This window comes from Chiloscyllium plagiosum, unplaced genomic scaffold (genome assembly GCF_037043375.1).
Source record: "Chiloscyllium plagiosum isolate Xiang-an unplaced genomic scaffold, Cpla_swu_hap1 HiC_scaffold_4, whole genome shotgun sequence".
Classification (NCBI taxonomy): domain Eukaryota; kingdom Metazoa; phylum Chordata; class Chondrichthyes; order Orectolobiformes; family Hemiscylliidae; genus Chiloscyllium; species Chiloscyllium plagiosum.
In genome coordinates this window covers 73,169,706-73,192,194 of record NW_028270142.1, presented here as the reverse complement: position 1 = coordinate 73,192,194, position 22,489 = coordinate 73,169,706, and the positions used below count along the sequence as shown (strand labels likewise).

Genomic DNA, 22,489 nt, shown 5'->3' with positions numbered 1-22,489 from the left:
GACTTTTTCACTTCAGTATTCACTAGAGAGAGAGAGAGAGACCTTGTTGATAGTTTGAACACCATTAATAGGCTTGAATAGATTGATAATCAGAAAGTGGATGTGCTGGAAATTCTGGGAAGCATCAAGATAGGTAAGTCCCCAGGGCCGAACCAGATATATTCAAGGTTACTACGGGAAGTGGTGAATGAGATTGCTGCGCCTCTGGCGATGATCATTGTATCTTCATACTCCACGGGAGTAGTACCGGTTGATTGGAGGGAGGCGATGTTGTTGCTCTTTGAGAAAGAGAATAGTGAAATCCCTGGGAATTACAGACAAGTCAGTCTAACGCTGGTGGTAGGCAAGGTACTGGAAAGAATTCTGAGAGATAGGACTTATGAGTATTTGGAAAAACAGGTAGATTAAAGATAGTTAGCATGGCTTTAAGATGGGGCAGGTCACGCCTCACAAGCCTTATTGAGTTCATTGAGGATGTGATGGGAAATGTTGATGAAGGTCGAGCAATAGATGTGGTGTATATAGATTTCAGGAAGGTATTTGATAAGGTTGCCCAAGGTAGGGACACTCAGTTAGGAAGTATGGGATACAAATTTGGTTGTCTGGATACTGAACTGGCTGGCATAAAGAAGATAGCAAGTGGTAGTGGATGGGAAGTATTCCGCCTGGAAGTTAGTGTCCTGCAGGGATCTGTGATTGGGCCTCTGCTCTTTGTAGTTTTTACAAAGGACTTGGATGAAGAAGTTGAAGGGTGTGTTAATACGTTTGCCAATAACAAAGGTCAGTGGTGTTGTATAAAGTGTTGAGGGCCTTTACAAGACATTAATAGGATGCAGACCTGGGCTGAGAAGTGGCAGACGGAGTTCAAACTGGATAAATGTAAAGTGATTCATTTTGGGAAGTCAAATTTGAATGCTGGATACAGGATTAAAGATAGGATTCTTGGCAGTATGGAGGAATAGTGGGATTTTGGCATCCATGTACATAGATCCCTCAAAGTTGCTACCCAAGTTGATAGTGTTGTTGAGGCGATGTATGGTGTTTTGGATTTCATTAGCAGGGAATTGAGTTGAACAGCCACAAGGTTTTGCCACAGCTCTATAAAACCCTGGTTAGACCACACTTGGAATATTATGTCCAGTTCTGGTCACCTCATTATAGGAAGGATGTAGATGCTTTAGAGAGGGTGCAGAGGAGATTTACCAGGATGCTGCCTTGCTTTAAGAAGAAAGGCTAAGTGAGCTAGGGCATTTTACACTGGAGAGAAGGAAGAAAGAGAGGTGACTTGATAGAGGTATTCAAAATAATGAGAAGTATAGATCGAGTAGATAGCCAGAGACTTTTTCCCAGGGCAGAAATGGCTGTCAGAGATGTACAGCATGGAAACAGACCCTTCGGTCCAACCCGTCCATGCCAACCAGACATCACAACCTAATCTCGTCCCACCTGTCAGCGCCCAGCCCGTATCCCTCCAAACCCTTCCTATTCATTTACTCATCCAAATGCCTCTTAAATGTTGCAATTGTACCAGCCTCCACCACATCCTCTGGCAGCTCATTCCATACACATACCAACCTCTGCGTGAAAAAGTTGCCGCTTAGGTCTCTTTTATATCTTTCCCCTCTCACCCTAAACCTATGCCCTCTATTCTGGACTCCCCGACCCCAGGGAAAATACTTTATTTATATTATCCATGCCCCTCATAATTTTGTAAACCTCTATAAGGTCACCCCTCAGCCTCCGACACTCCAAGGAAAACAGCCCCAGCCTGTTCAGCCTCTCCCTGTAACTCAGATCCTCCAACCCTGGCAACATCCTTGTAAATCTTTTCTGAACCCTTTCAAGTTTCACAACATCTTTCCGATAGGAAGGAGACCAGAATTGCATACAATATTCCAACAGTGGCCGAACCAATGTCCTGTACAGCCGCGACATGACCTCCCAGCTCCTGTACTCATTACTCTGACCAATAAAGAAAAGCATACCAAACGCCTTCTTCACTATCCTATCTACCAGCGAGTCCACTTTCAAGGAGCTATGAACCTGCACTCCAAGGTCTCTTTGTTCAGCAACACTCCCTAGGACCTTACCATTAAGTGTATAAATCCTGCTAAGATTTGCTTTCCTAAAATGCAGCACCTCGCATTTATCCGAATTAAACTCCATCTGCCACTTCTCAGCCCACTGACCCATCTGGTCACGATCCTGTTGTAATCTGAGGTAACCCTCTTCACTGTCCACTACACCTCCAATTTTGGTGTCATCTGCAAACTTACTAACTGTACCTCTTATGCTCTCATCTAAATTATTTATGTAAATGACAAAAAGTAGAGGGCCCAGCACCGATCCTTGTGGCACTCCACTGGTCATAGGCCTCCAGTCTAAAAAACAACCCTCAACCACCACCCTCTGTCTTCTACCTTTGAGCCAGTTCTGTATCCAAATGCCTAGTTCTCCCTGTATTCCATGAGATCTAACCTTGCTAATCAGTCTCCCATGGGGAACCTTGTCAAACGCCTTACTGAAGTCCATATAGATCACATCTACTGCTCTGCCCTTATCAATTTTCTTTGTTACTTCTTCAAAAAACTCAATCAAGTTTGTGAGATATGATTTCCCACACACAAAGCCATGATGACTATCCCAAATCAGTCCTTGCCTTTCCAAATACAGGTACATCCTGTCCCTCAGGATTCCCTCCAACAACTTGCCCACCACCGAGATCAGGCTCACTGGTCTATTGTTCCCTGGCTTGTCTTTACCGCCCTTCTTAAACAGTGACACCATGTTTGCCAACCTCCAGTCTTCCGGCACCTCACCTCTGACTATCGATGATACAAATATCTCAGCAAGAGGCCCAGCAATCACTTCTCTAGCTTCCCACAGAGTTCTCGGGTACACCTGATCAGATCCTGGGGATTTATTCACCTTTAACCCTTTCAAGACATCCAGCACTTCCTCCTCTGTAATCTGGACATTTTGCAAGACATCACCATCTATTTCCCAACAGTCTATATCTTCCATATCCTTTTCCTCAGTAAATACTGATGCAAAATACTCATTTAGTAACTCCCCCATTTTCTGTGGCTCCACACAAAGGCCACCTTGCTGATCTTTGAGGGGCCCTATTCTCTCCCTAGTTACCCTTTTATCCTTAATATATTTGTAAAACCCCTTTGGATTCTCCTTAATTCTGTTTGCCAAAGCTATCTCATGTCCCCCTTTTGCCCTCCTGATTTCCCTGTTAAGTATACTCCTACTTTCTTTATACTCTTCTAAGGATTCACTCGATCTATCCTGTCTATACCTGACATATGCTTCCTTCTTTTTCTTAACCAAACCCTCAATTTCTTTAGTCATCCAGCATTCCCTATACCTACCAGCCTTCCCTTTCACCCTGACAGGGATATACTTTCTCTGGATTCTTGTTATCTCATTTCTGAAGGCTTCCCATTTTCCAGTTGTTCCTTTACCTGCAAACATCTGCCTCCAATCAGCTTTTAAAAATTTTTGCCGAATACCATCAAAATTGGCCTTTCTCCAATTTAGAACTTCAACTTTTAGATCTGGTCTATCCTTTTCCATCACTATTTTAAAACGAATAGAATTATGGTCACTGGCCTCAAAGTGCTCACGCACTGACACCTCAGTCACCTGCCCTGCCTTATTTCCCAAGAGTAGGTCAAGTTTTGCACCTTCTCTAGTAGGTACATCCACATTCTGAATCAGAAAATGGTCTTGTACACACTTAACAAATTCCTCTCCATCTAAACCTTTAACACTATGGCAGTCCCAATCGATGTTTGGAAAGTTAAAATCCCCTACCATAACTACCCTATTATTCTTACAGATAGCTGAGATCTCCTTACAAGTTTGTTTCTCAATTTCCCTCCGACTATTGGGGTCATAATTTTAAGGTTATTGGAGGAAGGTTTCGAGGAGATGTCAGAGATAGGTTCTTTGTGCAGAGAGAGTGCTGGGTGCATGGAATGCACTGCCAGCAGTGTTAGTAGAGTCAGAGATATTAGGGACATTTAAGCGACTACTGGACAAGCACATGGACAGCAGTAAATTGAAGGGTGTGGAGGTTACGTTGATCTTAGATACTTGGCATAACATTGTGGGCTGACGGGCCTGAACTGTGCTGTACTGTTCTATATTCTAAAGGATTCTGGTCAATTCCACTGGAGAGAGAATGTCAATATAAACTCGCATTTACTTTCCAAGACTAGCAATATATGTGTACCGTTCTACCACAGAGATTTCATAATTTCCCGTCCATATTTCACCAATGTCTTCGAGAAGAGATAAAAGTGTTCTCAAAACCTGAACGTCTGGTGCGCTATGTAGATGACCTGCTTCTATAAGTTGAAAGTAAAGAGGAGCATTATCAGTTGATAAGTGAGTTGCTGCAGCTGTTGCATGAATTGGGTCTGAAGGTAAACTCTCAGAAAGCGCAAGTCATGAAGCAGCAAGTTACTTATCTGGGAATGATTCAGTCACTGGAAAAGACAGAAATTGACAAAAGAAGAGTAGAGGCAGTCTGCATACTCCCTGTCCCCCAGGATGTCAAAGGGTTAAGATCCTTCCTGGGTTTAGTGAGATATTGCATATCAATGGATTTGCTACGAAAGTGGCCCCGTTGATTGAGCTATTAAAAAAGAATGCAGCCTGGGAGTGGAAAATGGAACACACACCATTGCAGTTCTAAAGCAAGCACTAGCTGCTCCACCTGCTCTGAAAACTCCAACTGCGACTGAACCATTTTCTTTGGAAGTAGCCACCACAGACACAACCTTCTCGACAGTTCTGTTACAGGAGATACACGGGCAATTAAAACCAATAACATATGCCTCGTGCATGCTTCCACCAATACAGCACGGGTATACAGTCCGCGAAAAACATCTGCTAGCATCTTTTGGGCAGTGCAGCATTTTACCGACATAGTTGGGTTGAACTAACTTACAATATTAACAGATCACCTCCCTATACAGCTAGTATTAGATGGAGGGATCAAACATGGCTCAATTATCAAAATATAATCATTAGATGGACACTGCTGCTACAGGGAAGGGACATCACTGTAAAAAGAGTAAAAGCACCACCATGTTTGCAGACAACTTTGTATATCAGGGAGAAAAACATGAATGTCAATTGATAATAGCAAATGATCCCAAGATCAAAACAAATGACAGGGGGCAAGGTAGGGCTCAAAAGCAGAGGAGGCAAAGGAAAAAGGAACGGAAGAACCACATTTTAAAATTTTTGTGCATGGCTCATCAGTACAGGAAGAAAAAAAGAAAAACTGGGTGTGAAATATACATGGAGGACGACAATGGACAAAGGTATTATGTGGCTCTAAAGCTACTCAGAACCATGTGTGCTTAGACAGCAGAACTAGCAGCCGTTGCATGTGCTTGGCCATCTCGCACACTTGTCCGGCCCGATCGGTTTTATATTCTGATAGCGTGTATGTCTGTCTGTCTGTCATGGACTTACAGAATATTTGCCCCTATGGATGGAGAAGGGTTTTGATTCAGTGGATGGGAAACCCTTTGCATCGGCTCCACTGTTACAATACATCTTTGAAGGAGCACAGGGGAAAGGATGTGGGGTCACAAAGGTAAAAGCTTAATCAAAACTGCCTCCAGAAGGAAACAGGAATGCTGATGCCAAACAAGGCACTGTAGAAGGGCAAGAATGGCTGCCACCATTTGACGAAATCAGTGGCCAAAAAGAGAAACAAGTCAAGATGATGGATTTCGCAGAGGAGCAAAAGAAAGAGAGAAATGAAACAAAAAACTAATAGAAGGATCAGAATCAGACACATTAAAGCATACAAGGGGATTTATGTTCAGGACAGAGTGATTTTATGTGAAGGAAAATTTGTTGTGCAGAGTGGGATGGTGGTAGAGGAAATCAAATAATCTACTGGTACGAGCATAGAATCAGACCAGAGAACATAATTTGCAGCCCATATCAGATGTCATGACCCTTTCTGGGATCAGACAGAGATTCCACATACCTTAAAGACCACAGTCTAGTGGAATTGTGGAAAGGATGAATCGGACACTGAAAAATGCGACATCCAAAATGGTACAACAAAGGTAGCTGGCAGATTGTTCTGCCCTATGTGCTGATAATTAGGAATATCATTTCTTCATCCACAGGCTACATGACAGAATGGAGGGATTAATAGGTTTGGATTTGTCCAAGCCAGAGATAGACAGAACTATATTGGAAAAGTGGGTACAACTGCTGGTGAAAACAGTAAAGGAGGCAAATTACATAGCAGCTCACCAACAGGCAAAAAGAAACAGCAAAACAAAGTTTATTTCGATGCAAAAGCCAGCCCAATAGCATTGAGTCCTGGACAAAAAGTAATGATCAGAATAGACCAGCCCACTTCGAGTCCAAAGTTTGCAGGTCCCTATGAGATAGTGGATAGAGCTAGTCCATCTGTTTACAAGGTATTGACAACACCAGATAAGAGTCGCTGGTATCACATTAATCAGTTGAAGTTAGTAGCAGAGAAACAAGGCAACTGCTATTGGCTTGTGATAAGTGATATAACAATGCTCTGAGATTCCAAGGTCAGGAGAATTAAGAGCAGGACTAGCTGCAGCTATCAGAGGAGACAACTGAAAAATGACCTGATATTGGCGATTCACGTACAAAATGGAACAAAAACAACGAAAGAGAAAGAAAAAGCGTTAAAACAAAAGATTCAACAAAACAGACGATTAGAATCTGAAACAAATTGAGAACAAATTTGGCTCCGTTTATGGAGAACCTGGACTTAAAGTAAAGTGGAAATAAGACCGTCAATAAGAACAGAAATTACACTTGTATATTAGAGATCCAGCCTAGAACGTGGGATTTTGTTGCTATGAATTGACCATGTTTTGGACTGCGGGTGAACTGGCTTCAGAGTACCACAATGGGCGACCATGCCTCAAGTAGCATCAACATTAGAAGACTATCCTGTGACCAAAAACAAACTCAGCTCCGCAGTGCAAGATAACACAGACTAACAAAGGGCATAAAGAGGACTTATATTACATGGGAGTGGATGGGTTGGCAAGTATGGGAAAGACATTGGGCATACCAGAAGGAACAGGGGTGCAAATATCATGTAACAGATTCTGAGGTGACATTGGTGACAATCCCAGAAGGGCAAATCACTCATCAAATTATGGGTCTATTTACTGAGCAACCACCAGGAAATGACAGACAAGGTAAAATTATGGTTCACTGGGACTGCACCTATGTGAACACAAATTGGGGTAGTGATGCAAATTGACTGGGGCAGATATTCAAGGCAATTCAGGGAAATTGGTTGGATCAAAGGATGCTATAGTACAAGAAGGGGGTAGAGAAAGAAGAGACCTTTGAGAGATGTAGACAGAGGTTTTTTCTTGGGAGCCGGGGCCCTTCTTAATTTTTAGGACCGATAGGAAGCCGACCACCACATGCCCCACCCCTGTGAGTGGAACCATACCAGCACCTAGATGTAGCAAATCTTGGTATAAAACAAAAGGTGTAGGCTTCATGCTAGAAGATTAGATTCCCTACGGTGTGGAAACAGGCCCTTCAGCCCAACAACTCCACACTGACCCTCCGAAGAGTTACCCCACCCAGACCCATCTTCCCTCTGACTAATGCACCTAACACTATGGGCAATTTAGTGTGGCCAATTCACCTGACCTACACATCTTTGAACTGTGGGAGGAAACCCATGCAAACATGGGGAGAATACGCAAACTACACACTTTAGTCCCGGTCGCCAAATTACCAAAAATATATGGATGCTTTAGAGAGGGTGCAGAAAAGGTTTGCGAGGAGTTACTTGGTATGGAAGGTACTAACTATGAAGAGAGGTTGGGTAGATTAGGATTGTTTTCATTAGAAAAAAGGAGATTGATGGGGGGGGACCTGATTGAGGTCTACAAAATCATGAAGGGTATAGGCAGTGTAGACAGAGATAAGCTTTTTCCCAGGTTGAAGGATTCAATGTTCACACGTTCACACGTCACACGTTCAAGGTGAGAGGTGAAAAGTTTAAGGGGGATACATGTGGAAAGTACTTTACACAGAGGGTGGTAGGTTAGCATGAACGCTTTGCCTGCAGAGGTACTAGAGGCAGGCACGGTAGATTCATTTAAGGTGTGTCTGGACAGATGCATGAGCAGGTGGGGAGCAGAGGGATACAGATGCTTAGGAATTGGGCAATAGGTTTAGATAGTGGATTTGGATCGGCTCAGGCTTGCAGGGCTGAAGTGCCTGCTCCTAGGCTGTAAATGTTCTTTATTCTTTGTTCCACACAGAAGAGACAGGAAAATCTGTCACTTTGGAATCAAGATATCAGCATGTGCAGGTAGCTTTCAATTTAATTGAAATCGCTGCTCCAGAATGGTGCCCATCCATCACAATTATTTGTTCACCTCCTTGATGAACAGTTGAGCACAAATGAAACCAAGTCCAATGCAGGCAGAAAGAAAAGAGGACTACTGGAATTTAGCACAGTCAGGATATTTGTCAGAAGTAGCAATTGTCAACACCTTGGACATAGCAGAGTTAGAAAGTCAGATATGATTCTTCCTCCAAAAGAAAATGCAGGTAATTACTGGAAAAGTTACTTAGATCAGATACAGACCAATCAAATAGGTCAGGATGCATCACAAGTTACCCTGGGCACTCTAAAATTTTTAAAACCTTTACAGAATACAACAAATTTGATCATTGACACTATGTACAATACTTCTGAGGAGACTCAAGGCTGAGGTGCATGTTGTTTTTCCCCAGCTGGGTGTTAACTATGACTGGTACTAATTTGTCACAACTTCAAGCACACCAAGTTGCAGACTGGGTGTCAGATGAATAGTTAACAAAACAGGTTGGAGAAGAGCAACCTCAATGTCACCTCAGAAGTTTGACCTTAACTAATAAAGTGTTAGGTACCTGTGACAAGGATAAAGGGAAATATCACATTGGGACAGTGCTTCATATTTCCTGCCACAGGAACAATCTGACCAACTCTTTAAAAAGAGTCCATCATGTGGACAAAATCATGAGGGTACTTGGATCTCGTGAAGCAATCCACCATTTATTATAATGGATAACGCTGAGAAAGGAGTTGATCAGTCTAAATGCCACCAACAGGGGTTGGGGAGGTGGGAGGTGGGGGGAATCATGAGCCTGTCGTAAAGAGATTATGAAGCAGAGACTTAGGCTTCAGTATCTAAGACTGTTCAGTATTCATTCTACCTGTAAACAGCCAGTCTTTTCTACAATATGCCCTTACAGAGTAAACGTATTACATAACCACAGCAGTTATGAACTATACCAAGGGATGGAGACAGTGCCCTCTGGAAGGGCACAATGTAGACATTAACAATTTAACCTCTGATCTGGTTATTAGTGAGCAAGTTATGTCTCAGGCAGTAACCAGGATGGTGGTTAAAAGAAAACGTCACAATCCAATGTACTGATACAGATCAAGAGGTGCAGAGGTATGTTACCATGAATTACCACCTATTCTGTACCTGACAGCAGATTGGACACACATTGTGGGAGAGGCAAAGGAATAATCCATCAATGGATTGAACACGCACAAATAATTAGATTGTTGCAGATCGTGGAATAGGCTTTGAAATTGAGAAGGCAATGTTCAAACATATCTACGGGTTAGAGTTCTGTCACATGCTGTAGTAGTGATTCTATGTACATTGGTAATCGCCATCCTCAATGTATGTCACCTTAGAATAAATTAAACTATACGAAGATTGGAAGCAGAGGCTATAATGAAACAGAAGGAACATTATGGAAACACTGAATTCAAATTTTTGATATATACTATACCCTATGCATGATTTTATATATTATATCTACAAGCATGTTTTATACATATTTTATTATATAATGTATATCACTATTGCTGCACAAACAGACAGACGGGGAGACCAATCGGACACATGCTCCTGAAAACAAGATGCTAGCCAGGAGGCTGCAGAAACACAGAGGTACTGCCTGGGGCTAGGAATGCTCAATATAGAAAAAAGCTGCTGACACATGGGGGAAAACAGCTTGTGAACTGAAAATGACCAGAGTCCAGGTACTGCTTGGTACCATCCGTGTTCTTCAAAAAAATTAAGAAAAATGAGGTAATGCAGAAACGTATTTGGACAAGGGGCAATTAGGTAATGCTACCTTGGTCTGCAGCCAATAAGGTAAAGACATGCAATTAACAGATGAACCTCAGCCAACGGGGTAAAGACACCGTGACTTGAGGAAGATAAGAAAAGAGAGGATAAAAGAAGACCCTCTAGGTATACAGGCAGCGATAATTCCAGAAACCAAATCTGACTCCATGTCAGGGATATGAAGAGCAAGAGCAGTGTGTAGCCAGCGTTAGCGCTCCTCAGCAGTAGCAAAACAATTATCCAGATTCGGGTATTATCTTTTATAGTCTGTGACTACTCAGAGTGTCAGAGGACTTGAGTGGGTGTATAAATAGGTTGTTAATTCTTTTTGTGGGAAAATATATATTCTATTATAAATTAAAGTTTATATAAGAAATAATTCAATACATTAATAAAATAATTTGTAAACTTTAAGAATTGGTTCTTCTCCACTCTGCACGAACCAGCAGCTGCAGCCAGCAATTGCTGGATTCACACAACAGCTGGTGATTGCCGGACTCAAACACGCATCAACAAAAGCTAAGCATTCGGGGTGTAAGAAGCATTCCTTTTTCTTCTGGCTTTTAAAAAAAAAGCCAGAAAACTTCCAGCATCTGTTCAATATAGTGATGTTCCATCAACATACTCCATCTCTCAATTCCATATGGAAGAGGTGTTTTGCCCGCTGCTAACTGTAAGAGATACCAAAAACAATAAACTGACCCAATACCAGACTGGACCCCTTTGAGTTATCAATAGGATACAGGAGATTGGCAGTCCAAAACTGAACTTCATTGTGTACATCAAATTGCTGCATGATTCTCTTTGGAAGCTGTACTCACATGGATAGGAACTGAACTATGAAAGTGTCCACATAATTCAAATGCAGAACTTGTTCAAAAGGTTCTGAATTTGTCCAAATTCCTTCTTTTCACTGTCTTCCTGTGGCAAATGACTTCAGTCCTGTCACTGGGAAGGGGTTATCAATGATACTTGGTAATGGCCTACTATGGAGCTCTGTGAAACCTCATGCACTCCCTCTGGGTAGGCCACAGTAACAGAGCATTGCTGAGATCTCAAAATCTTTTATAACAGGAGTGATATTAATTAGGAATTAGAGCATATTTCCTCTTGCTACTTTTATCCTTCTTCCCCCTCCTCCTCCACCCCCAGCCCCACGAGGGCAGAAATATACTTAAAATAGCAACTGAAGGACAAAACAATTGTGAGAGGGAAAACAAAATTGAAGCTGGTTCCTCTCATTCTGAAAATACAAATCATGTTATATCAAATACATACAGGCCCCTAATCTGTTTTCATTGGAAAAGGCGGCGGCTAAAAGGGGTCATACAAGATGATCTTTTTCTAGGATGATGACGTCAGCTTGTATGAGGGGGCATAATCACAAATTGAGGGGGTGATAGATTTAAGACAGATGTCATAGGCAGGTTTTTAACTCAGAGTGGTAAAAGGGCATGGAATGCCCTGCTTGGCAATGTAGTTAACTGCACCACATTTGGGAGATTTAAACAATCCTGAATAAGCACATGGATGATCATGGGATAGCGTAGGGGGATAAGCTTAGATTAGTTCACAGTTCGGCGCAACATCGAGGGCCGAAGGGGCTGTTCTGCGCTGTATTGTTCTCTCTTCTATGGGTGCAGCATCAGCCTCAGAATGTGAATCTATAAAAATATCCACCTTTCTTCAACTACAATCTGTTTCATTGTACCCACCCAAGCATAGAATTTTTAATACATCAATATACCTTCTTCAGATCGTTCTGCAGCTTGCCCAGTTTTTGGATTAATGTCTTTGTTGGCTGCATGTTGCATTGTTTCCCTCTGCTCCTTAGCCTGTTGCATAGCATGGCTTTTCCAGAGTTTTCTGAGTTCCTCGACATCATTTGCAGAATCTGGAACAAGCTCTTCGCCCGCTCTACTGGACTGATCAGTATTTTCCTCCTTGCATATCCCTGATAAGTCAGAAACAGGTGCACTCCAAGTTGCTCTGCACTCGGTGCCCAATCCTTCAGCTTCAGCATCTTTGTGGTCACAAGCCGAAATGTGACTAAAAGTGGCTTGTTGCTCATCCTCAGTTTGGTGTACAGCATGACCATCATCATCAGGGTGGTGTTTATTTTTGGAGATTTCCATCTCCGGGTTTCCACTTCCCTTCATTTCAACCAGCTCATGACATGGAACATCACTATCATGAGTCAACAGACTTTCAGCACTAGTTTGCTTGGTCGCTTTCACTTCCAATGATTCTGTAGATGAAGGGAGGCACTTCTCCCTTGCAGACTGGTTTATGGTTTGCACACTGTCTGATAAGGCTACAGATGACTTATCTTGTCTAAACTCATCAGAGGCCAGTTCTTCTCGGATTGGGGAGAGTTCAGATTCAGTGAACGCATCTTCAAACAAGGATTCCTTTGTGTTTCTGGTAGTTGTGCTCATGCTGCCATTCCTTAGGTCTCGTTTAAAGTCAACTTCAACAGCACTGCTTCGTGCTCTTTCATCTATCTGGTTTGCATTTTTGATTGATCCAGGACGTTCTGGTTCTCTGGCAGAAAAGGAAACAAAAAACAAAAATTCAAATTCCAGTATGGATCTAACTGACCATATTTCTGTGCTTGCATACCAAATACATTTTAGACATTTCACACACAGCAGTTATCCCTCTTAAAGAATTCTTTGTGAATGTTATATCCTTCATCCTCTGACAGTTCAAGCACTGAAAGTTACTCAGTTTTCAACTGTCTGTGCATGGTCCTTGCACTTCTCCATCCATTTTCCATAATTCAGAATTTGCGCATTGAAACAGAAAACATAAATATAATGGGATAGATTATAAACATAAAAACAAGCTCCAAAGTAGATATGAACGGAGTGTTGCGGATTTCGTGATTTAATAACAGTACTTTTCTACTCCTTCTCCTGAAGCGGGCAAATTCAAAGTTACCAACTTTAGACTCAATTTCCTAATTTTCCTAACTCACCTACTAATTTTCTGGCCAGTCACTTAATCTAGCATCCTTCAAGAATCATCATCTCAGCAAGGTCTTCCTGAATTACTTCACCAGTATCTGGTGACCATCTTCATCTATAAGTAGAATCATCTTCACTACTTTTGCCTTCTTTCACGATTCTAAAGATCTCTCATCAGGTTCCTCTACATGAAAAGGTCCCAGCCTCTTCAGTCTTCACTAGTAAGTGTACATTCACAACTCTAGAATTATCTTTGTGAGATGCAAGGTGTGTGATTTATATGTATGTTAATACTATTTATTTTTGACATTAATTTTTAAATTTTGAACTAGTGGCACAAGTTGTGTATGTTCGAAAGGATTGAATGAAGAACTTGGAAATACTACTCCAGCAATGGTGATTTATTTTAATGTGAGATAAAAAGACTTACTGGTGAGTAATAGATTGTTGGGTACTCAGGGGAACTTTATGAGTGAACAGGTCATGTATGGGGCTCCAATTTAGGATGCCAGAAGACCTTTTGATTAGGGGAAGAACCCACAGCTTGGAAAATAAAAACGTCGGTTCAGTTTGCAACGTTCTGTAGGGTCTTGGCTGAAGCTGGATGCATAATATACTTGGACCTGAGATAGTTTAAAAACTGTTTTTAATAGATTACCTCATTATAAAGGAGTTTAGTCAAAGTTCCAGGTAAGAAGTGCTTGGTTAAAACCCTGAAGCGGAGGTTATTTTTCGATTGTATGAAAATTAGATTCTAAGAAATATGAGCAGGAGTCGGCCATTCAGCCACTTAAGCTGCCCCACCATTCAAGAAGATCCTGGCTTATCTGATTCAGGCTGCCACAATTTAACTTTCACTAATTCAGCCTCCATAACTCTCTTGAGTAGAGAATTGCAGACATCTGTCTTAATCCTTTTCTATAACTAGATCTTATAGCTTGAAACTCTCCCCTACCCCAGAATGAAATCATTTCAACATCCAACCTGTGAAGTCCCCTTAGATCCTTCTAAGTTTCACTAAGATCACTGGAGTATATTTCTAAACTCTAATGAATAAAGGTCCTGGTTGAGGCTTGGGCTCATGTCACACTACAGATGATCCCACTCCACGATATATACACACACACACAAAACCTTACATACTCTCACACTCATGCAGACCTTCCCTCATACACATGCTCTCTCTCAAACACACACCTTTCACACACTCACCTATGCACACACCCTCTCACAGGCTTATACTCAGTCACAAATGTGCACATGCATCCACGCACGCACAAGTCTATGGGCTAAATTAGTATTTGCAGATACATTCTATTTTGTTCAAAACACACACAATCTGCAGTCAATACATGTGACATTTTATAAATTCCTACTTTGGAAGTAGAACCAATCTGACTCAAACCTCACACCTTTAGTCCATTGTCTAAGCTGAGAAGTCACTTTAAGTTATCTTGGGAATGTGACTCAAAAGTAGTTCTGGGATTTATATATTAAACCTGCAACTTAACAGCAATCTAGGTTTGTTCAATATATCAGTGGCATGACACTATGGTCTTGTGCTATAAATTCTGTCTACTAGCAACCTGACAAAGGGCGCAGTGCTCCAAAAGCTAATACTTCCAAATAAACCTGATGGACTATAACCTTGTGTTGTGTGATTTTTACCTTTGTACACCCCAGTCCAACACCGGCATCTCCAAATCATCATAAACAAGTCATTCAGGCTAAAATAATTGACAAATCTGTTTAATTTCCAGGAGAGAATTGGATTTAAGACTAAGACTTTAGACCAAAATAAAACACAATTCTAAAAAGGTATAAAGACAGAAAATCTGGTTAAAGTGAACTGGGAAATTAGGTTAATGGTAGTGCAGTGGCATACGTTCAAGGAGACACTTCATATGACTCAATGATCAATTTCAATGACAGAGATTCACAGGGAAGAATGCACTGAGTAACCAATGAATATTCGATCACATTTGAAAAAAAAAAAATTGTACAAATCTGTGAAAGTTAGTATTAAGTCAGACAATCGCAGAGAGTGTGAAAAATAGCAATGAGTAAAATTACAATAAAAATCAGGAAAAATCAGAAGAAGAGTAAGCTAGCCATAAATATTAAATCAGACAATAAGATTTTTTTGTAATATTTAAAAAGGAATGGAGTAAATAACAAGTGCAGGAGCAATAGGGTTGTCATAGTAGGGGATTTTCCTAACATAGACCGGGACTGCCAGGGCACTGAGAGCTTAGATGAGGTGGAATTTAAGTGTGTTTAGGAAGGTTTCTTCAAGCAATATATAGAGGATCCTACTTGGGAAGGCGCAAAACTCAACCTACTCTTGAGAAAACAGGGAGGGCAGGTGATGGAGGTGGTAGTGGGGGAGCACTTTAGGACCAGTGATCATAATTCTATTAATTATAAAATAGTTATAGAAAGGGACAAAAGTGGTCCACAGGTTCAAGTTCTAAATTGGGGCAAGGTAAATTTTGATCACATTAGACAGGACCTTGCAGGGGTTTGTTTGCAGGCAAAGGGACTTCTGCCAAGTGGAAAGCCTTTAAAAATGAGATGGCTAGAGTTCAAGGTCTATGTGTTCTTGTGAGAGTGAAGATCAAGGTTTGCCAGAATAGGAAACCTTGGATGATAAGAGATATTGAGGCTTTGATCAGAAAAAAGGAAGCGTAGTTCAGATATAGGGAGCTGGGATGAAGGGAATCACTGAAGGTATATAGTCAATACAGGAGTTTACTGAAGAATAAAATCAAGAGGGCAAAAAAGGGAACATGAGATAGCATTGACTAAGATGATTAGGGTAAACCCAAACAAGTATTTTAAGTATGTTCAAGGAAAAATAATAACTCGAGAGAGAATAGAACCCTTGAAGGGCCATAGTGGACATGTATGTGTAGAATCGCAGTAGAGGGGAAAGGTTCCTAATGTTTAGCTTTGAGAAAGACAAGGCGACTTGGGAACTTGGGGAAGTTAGTGGGGATATCTTGGGGACAGTCCATATCACAGTAGAGAAGGTATTGGATATATTAGAATGTATGAAGGTGGTTAAATCGTCCGGTCCTGACTAGATAGATCCAAGAACACTGCAAGAGGCTAGAGAAGAATTCCAGGGGCACTGGAATATTTTTGCATCATTATTAGCCATGGATAAGGTCCAAGATTGGAGGGTCGCGAATGCTGCACCATTATTCAAGAATGGCAGCAAAGAAAAGCCTGGGAACTCTAAACCAGTAAACTTATCATCTGTGGTGGGTAAGTTACTTGAGAATATTCTGAGGGATAAGATGTACATGAATCTGGAAAGACAAGGTTTGATTAGGAGTAGTCAGGCTTGGCTTTATGAGTGAGAGATCATCCTTTATATAATTGTTAGAGTTCTTTGAAGAAGTGACCAGGAAGGTTGACGAGGATAGGGTGGTGGATATAATCTATGCGAATTTCAGTACGGCCCTTGATAAGGTTCCACATGCGAGGCTGCTCTGGAAGGTTAGATCGCATGCATCAAGGGTGAGCAGGCAAATTTTATACAAAATTGACTTGATGGTAGGAAGCAGTGGAAGGATGCTTGTCGGACTGCACTAGGCAGGTGCTGGGCCCATTACTCCTGGACCATCTCTGACTGACAGCGGGGTTAGTTTAAGGTTAGAGTGGAACAAATTAAAGGGAACCGGAGAGATAATCTTTTTTAAAGAGGGTGGTAGGCATACAGAACAAGTCACCAGTGGAAGTGGTTGAGGCGGGTACATTAACAACATTTAAAAGGCATTTGGACAAACCCATTGATAGGAAAGGATTAGGAGGATATGGACCAAGTGCAGGGAAATGGGGTTAGCATGGATGGACATTTTGGTCATCATGGACCAGCTTGGAGCCAAAGAGCCTGTCTCTATGTTGCAGGATCCTGACTCTATGACTCTGAGTGGACTGATTTTCCAAAGAGTTAATTGAGGGAATTAAGAATAGAAAATAAGGAAAATGAACAGAACAGACGTTTTACAACTACCTGAATTGTAGAGAACCAAATAACTTCCCGCACACACTTCTAACTTCAGAGCTTGAAGTGAAGAAGGAATGTACAGCAATTATAAATCACCAGGAAAAGGGTAAGAAAATTATTAGAACTAAAAGCTGACAAATCCCAGATCCTGATAAGACTTCACCCAGGGTCCTAAAATAAATGGTTGCAGCGAAAGATGATACGTAGGGTTTTAATTTTCAGACCCTTGGGAATTTTAGAAAAGTTTCCATCAGATTGAGAAATAATGAATGTACTTTGCTGTCAAGAAAAGATGGGCTTAGGAAAGCAGGAAACTTTAGGCCACTTAACCTAAAATGTGTTATTGGGAACATTTAGAGTTCATGGTTATAAAAAGTAATTAGTTAACCGTGATTTTTATTTTTAAAAAAATCAGGTCTGATTAGTTTCTATGGAGGAACCTGACCAACAATATGGATAAAGGAGAACCTGAACACTTAGTGCATCTGAGTTTCCAGAAGGCATTAAATATGATGCCATATCAGAAGTTACTACACAAAAATAAAGAATTCATCCTGGTGTAGAAGGAAAAACATGTTAGGTAACCAATCCTCTATCCAAACTAACTTGTTTTTCCATCTATAGTATCATGAATTCTTTACATGATAATAGCAAATGTCAAGTTTGTACAATGTAAAAACTGGAGTGTCATAGGAATCAGCATTGGGCATTCAACTATTTACAACCCACATAAATGATTCGATGGCTGCTTAATTTACTACTGCTGCAAAGATAGTTTGGAAAGCAAGTTGTAAAGAAGAGGTAAAGAGGTTACAAATAGAGAGGTTAAGTGAGCAAAAACGTTTTGGCAGATGGAGCATAATGTGGCAAAATATGAAAATGACTTCAGCAGGAACAAAAAGAAGCATGTTACGTTATTTAAATTAAGAGATATTAGAACTCTGATGAATGAAACGTGTGCTAGCACATGAATCACAAAAATCTGCAATACAGATACAGCAATCGATTAGAAAGGCAAATAGAATGTTGCCATTTACTGTAAAGGCTCAGAATAAAGATGATTTGGAGATGCCAGTGTTGGACTGGGGTGTACAAAGTTAAAAATCACACAACCTGTTGGACTATAACCTGGTGTTGAGAGATTTTTAACAGAATAAAGATGTTTGCTACAGTTCTAAAGAATCACAGAATCCCTACAATGTGGAAAGAGGATATTCGGCCCATCGAGCGCACACTGACCCTCCAAAGAGCATCCCACTGAGCACCCCCCCATCGCATCCTGTGACCCCACATTTACTATGGCTAATCCATCAAGCTGAACATATCGCTGATTACTATGTACAATTTCAGTATGGTCAATCTACCCAATGTGCTCATCTTTGGACTGTGGGACGCAACAAGAACACTTGAAAGAGAATGTGAAAACTCTCCACAGACAGTGGCCCAAGGCTGGAATCGAGCATGGATCCCTGATGCCGTGAGGCACCTTAATTATTGAGCCACCATACCACCTACAGGGCTTTGTTCATGCCACATCTGGTGTAGTATCTGCAATTCTGGCCTCTTGATTTTAAGAAAGAACATAACTGCAATATGAAGCAGTCTCAAGAGGAGTGACTTGACTTAACCTCAAGGTGGATGCTAAAAAATGCCTCCCCTTCTGGGAGACATGTGACCTTGGAGATACTGAGAAAATGAAGGGTTTCCCATTTAAGAGAGAAATCATGAGAATTGTTTCTCCGAGAGTGACGAGTCTGGATAACTCTCTTTGCCAGAGAACAGGCAGGATCAATAAATATTTGTAAGGCAGTAGATAGATTTTTGATGAACAGAGTCAAAGATTATTGGGTAGGTGTCAGGATCAGATCAATACTGATCTTATTGAATGGTAGAACAGGCTAGAGGAGCTGAATGGTCTACTTTCTAATTTCTTGTTTATATGTAACAACTCATCACTTAACAATCCATTCTGACCATAAGTGATGCTTTGAAATAAGTAAGCCTACAGGTTTCTCAGTCAGTGACGGAGCAAAGAAAAACAGAACCGCCAGACAGCTATTTTACTTTGTTCAGCAGGATTAGAATAGTCGTTTAAATTAGTAATTATTCCTGGGAGCTTCACTATACCATGGTTCATAACAAAGATGTGCACACCATAACTGTTCATGAGAAGTAAACACTGTAGCTTACACAGGCAAAGACTCTTTGACTTTATTGTCCAAAATGTCACTGTACATGGCTGCTGAAAGGACCTCCTCCATGGGACACATGATACCATATTCCTCGCAGCCCCATTCCTTTACGAGAGGATCATGTTTGTGAGGATCAAACATAATGTTGTTGGGTGTCACAAGAAGTACTCCACTGACAGCACCCTGCAATGGAAAAGAAACATACACACTTGTGTGAATCTCTGACATGACACTTTCTCTTTGCCTTACTCCAGCACTGCTTTTGTGCACTTCTACCTCAATAAAAGGCCACGTTGTCAAGAGTTTGCACACTAAGTAGTTAAAATATGCAATGGAATCCAAGTACATAATGTGAGCTACTGCTCCAATGTATTGCCAGTCAAGCTTTGTAGCACCCTTAAACACAGGTGAGGTGCTGGAGGGGTGCTCACCTACAGGAGGACAACAAGAAGGGTAGTAGGGATATTCCGGTTAACTACAGACCAGTGAGCCTGATGTCAGTGGTGGGACAGTTGCTGGAGAAGGTATGGAGGGATAAAATTTATTTATATTTGGAAAAGAATGGACCTATCAGTGACAACATGGTTTCGTGCAGGGGAGATTGCGCCTTACCAACTTAATAGAGTTCTTTGAGGAAGTGACCAAGTTGATAGATGTAGGAAGGGCTGTAGATGTCACATACATGGACTTTAGTAAGGCGTTTGAGAAGATTCCCCATGGTAAACTAATGGAGAACGTGAAGTCACATGGTGTGCAGGGTGTTCTAGCTTGATGGATAAAGAACTGCTTGAGCAACAGGAGACAGAGTAGTAGTTGAAGGGAGTTTTTCGAAATGGACAAAGGTGACCAGTGGTGTTCTTTGTGATATACATAAATGATTTGGAAGAGGGCACTGTTGGTATGATCAGCAAGTTTGCAGATGACACGAAGATTGGTGGAGTAGCAGAAAGCACAGGAGACTGCCAAAGAATACAGGCAAATATAGAGACTGGAGAGTTGGGAGGAGAAGTGGCAGATGGAGTTCAATCCAGGCAAATGTGAAATGATGCATTTTAGAAAGTCTAATTCCAGAGCGAACTATACTGTAAACGCAGGAGCCTTGGGAAAAGTTGATGAGCAGAGAGATCTGGGAGTTCAGGTCCATTGTACATGAAGGTGGCTGCTCAGGTGGATAGACTGGTCAAGAAGGCATATGGTGCCTTCATCAGACGGGGTATTGAGTATAAGAGCTGGCAAGTCATGTTAAAATTGTACAAGACATTGGTTTAGCTGCATTTAGAAAACTGTGTACAGTTCTGTTTGCCACATTATCAAGAGGATGTGCAGAGGAGGTTTATGAGGATGTTGCGAGGTGTGAGCTATGAAGAGAGGTTGAGTAGGTTAGGATTGTTTTCATTAGAAAAAAGGAGATTGAGGGGGGACCTGATTGAGGTCTACAAAATCATGAAAAGAGAAGAGACAGGGTAGATAGAGATAAGCTTTTCCCCAGGGTGAAGGATTCAATGACGAGAGGTCATGCTTTCAAGGTGAGAGGTGCAACGTTTAAGGGTGGTAGGTGCCTGTAATGCGTTGCCAGCAGAAGTAGTGGAGGCAGGCACAGTAGACTCATTTAAGAGGTGTCTGGATAAATGCATGAGTAGGTGGGGAACAGAGGGATACAGATGCCTAGGAATTGGTAACAGGTTTAGACAGTAGATTTGAATTGGCTCAGGCGTAGAGTGCCGAAGGGCCTGTTCCTGGGTTGTAAATTTTCTTTGTTCTCAACTGTTTCACTGAGGTATCATCCTTTGGGTTGAGAGTTGCTGAAGTAAAGTCTCATCTACCTGCCCAAAAACCTCATGTCGCCATTCATACTGGAAGAGGGAAAATTCTCTCCCAATGCTACAACAACATTATTAGTCATTCCATTCATTGCTGAATGGAATGTTGTTGTAAAACATTGCTAAATTTCCATGTATACTATTAATTATAGATCAACATATTCTTCATTTGATAAGGTATTTTGCAACATCATTCTTCTGAGTGAACATTATAATAACACCTGTACCATTGACTGGGGGAGGCATCTTAACTGCTCTGTATAACTGTGGCAACCAAAAACCTCAGAATAAAAAGATAATTGATAAGTTTATGAAACACAAACATAAGCTGGAGTGATTCCTGGGGGTAGATTTCCTTCCCATAGAGCATTATTGGCTATAAAGAATCAAGCCAGACGCAGGAGGACAGGGAAGGACATCAAGCTGTTAAACCACCCAGTAAATTTAAAATGTCATAGTGAAAACACTGGCATCTACAAGACATGAAATACTGCCTAGGTATTTCCTGTACACAAAGCAGCAGGATAAATCCGTCTACTCTTGATCTGCAATAAAGTGATAGAAGGTGTCACCAAGTGCTAACAAACAGCACTTGTTCAACAATAACCTGCTCACTGATGCACAGTTTCCATTCCAGTAGGATCAGTTGTGGAAACAGACTCTTTGGCCCAACCAATCTATGCCAAACAAACCCAAAATGAAAGAAGTCCCACCTGCCTGCTCCAGGCCCATATCCCTCCAAACATTTCTTATTCATACACTTATCAAATGTCTTTAAATGTTGTAACTGTATCCGTTTCCACGACTTCCTTTACAAGTTCATTCCTCACACAAACCACCGTGTAAAAAATAAATTGTCCTTCATATCTTTTTAAAATTTCTCCTTTCACCTTAAATATATGTCCCTAGTCTTGAAATCCCCCCACCCTCAGGAAAAGGCCACTCACCTTTTTGATGCAAAAGAACAGAAAAGTAGTACAGCACAGGAACAGGCCCTTCGGTCCTCCAAGCCAGTTCTGATCATCATGTCCTAACTAAACTAAAAAACAAACCTTTTGCCTTTATTTGGTCCATATCCCTCTTTTCCCTCCCTATTCATGTAACGATCCAGATGCTTCTTAAACATGCCTGCTTCCACCGCCTCTTCAGGCAGTGTGTTCCAGGCTCCTGCCACTCTCTGGATGAAAAGCTTCCTTCATACATCTCCCTTAAACTTTATCCGTCTCACCTTGCCCCCTTGTACTTGAAACTTCAACAATGGGCGGACCCTTTCTATGCCTCTCATAATTCT

General features: G+C 41.3%; 1 protein-coding gene across 9 annotated transcripts in view; it reads right to left on the bottom strand.

Moving 5' to 3' along the window:
* The window catches only part of oxr1a (oxidation resistance 1a), a 583,533-nt gene that overhangs the window by 127,672 nt on the left and 433,372 nt on the right, over positions 1-22,489 (bottom strand). For all 9 annotated transcript variants that reach the window (XM_087986357.1, XM_087986351.1, XM_087986354.1 and 6 more), the window contains 2 exons: positions 19,377-19,561; positions 11,950-12,746 (listed from right to left, as the gene is read on the bottom strand). In XM_087986357.1, the coding sequence (XP_087842483.1) occupies positions 11,950-12,746; positions 19,377-19,561 (982 nt within the window). The remainder of the gene's footprint in view (positions 1-11,949; positions 12,747-19,376; positions 19,562-22,489) is intronic.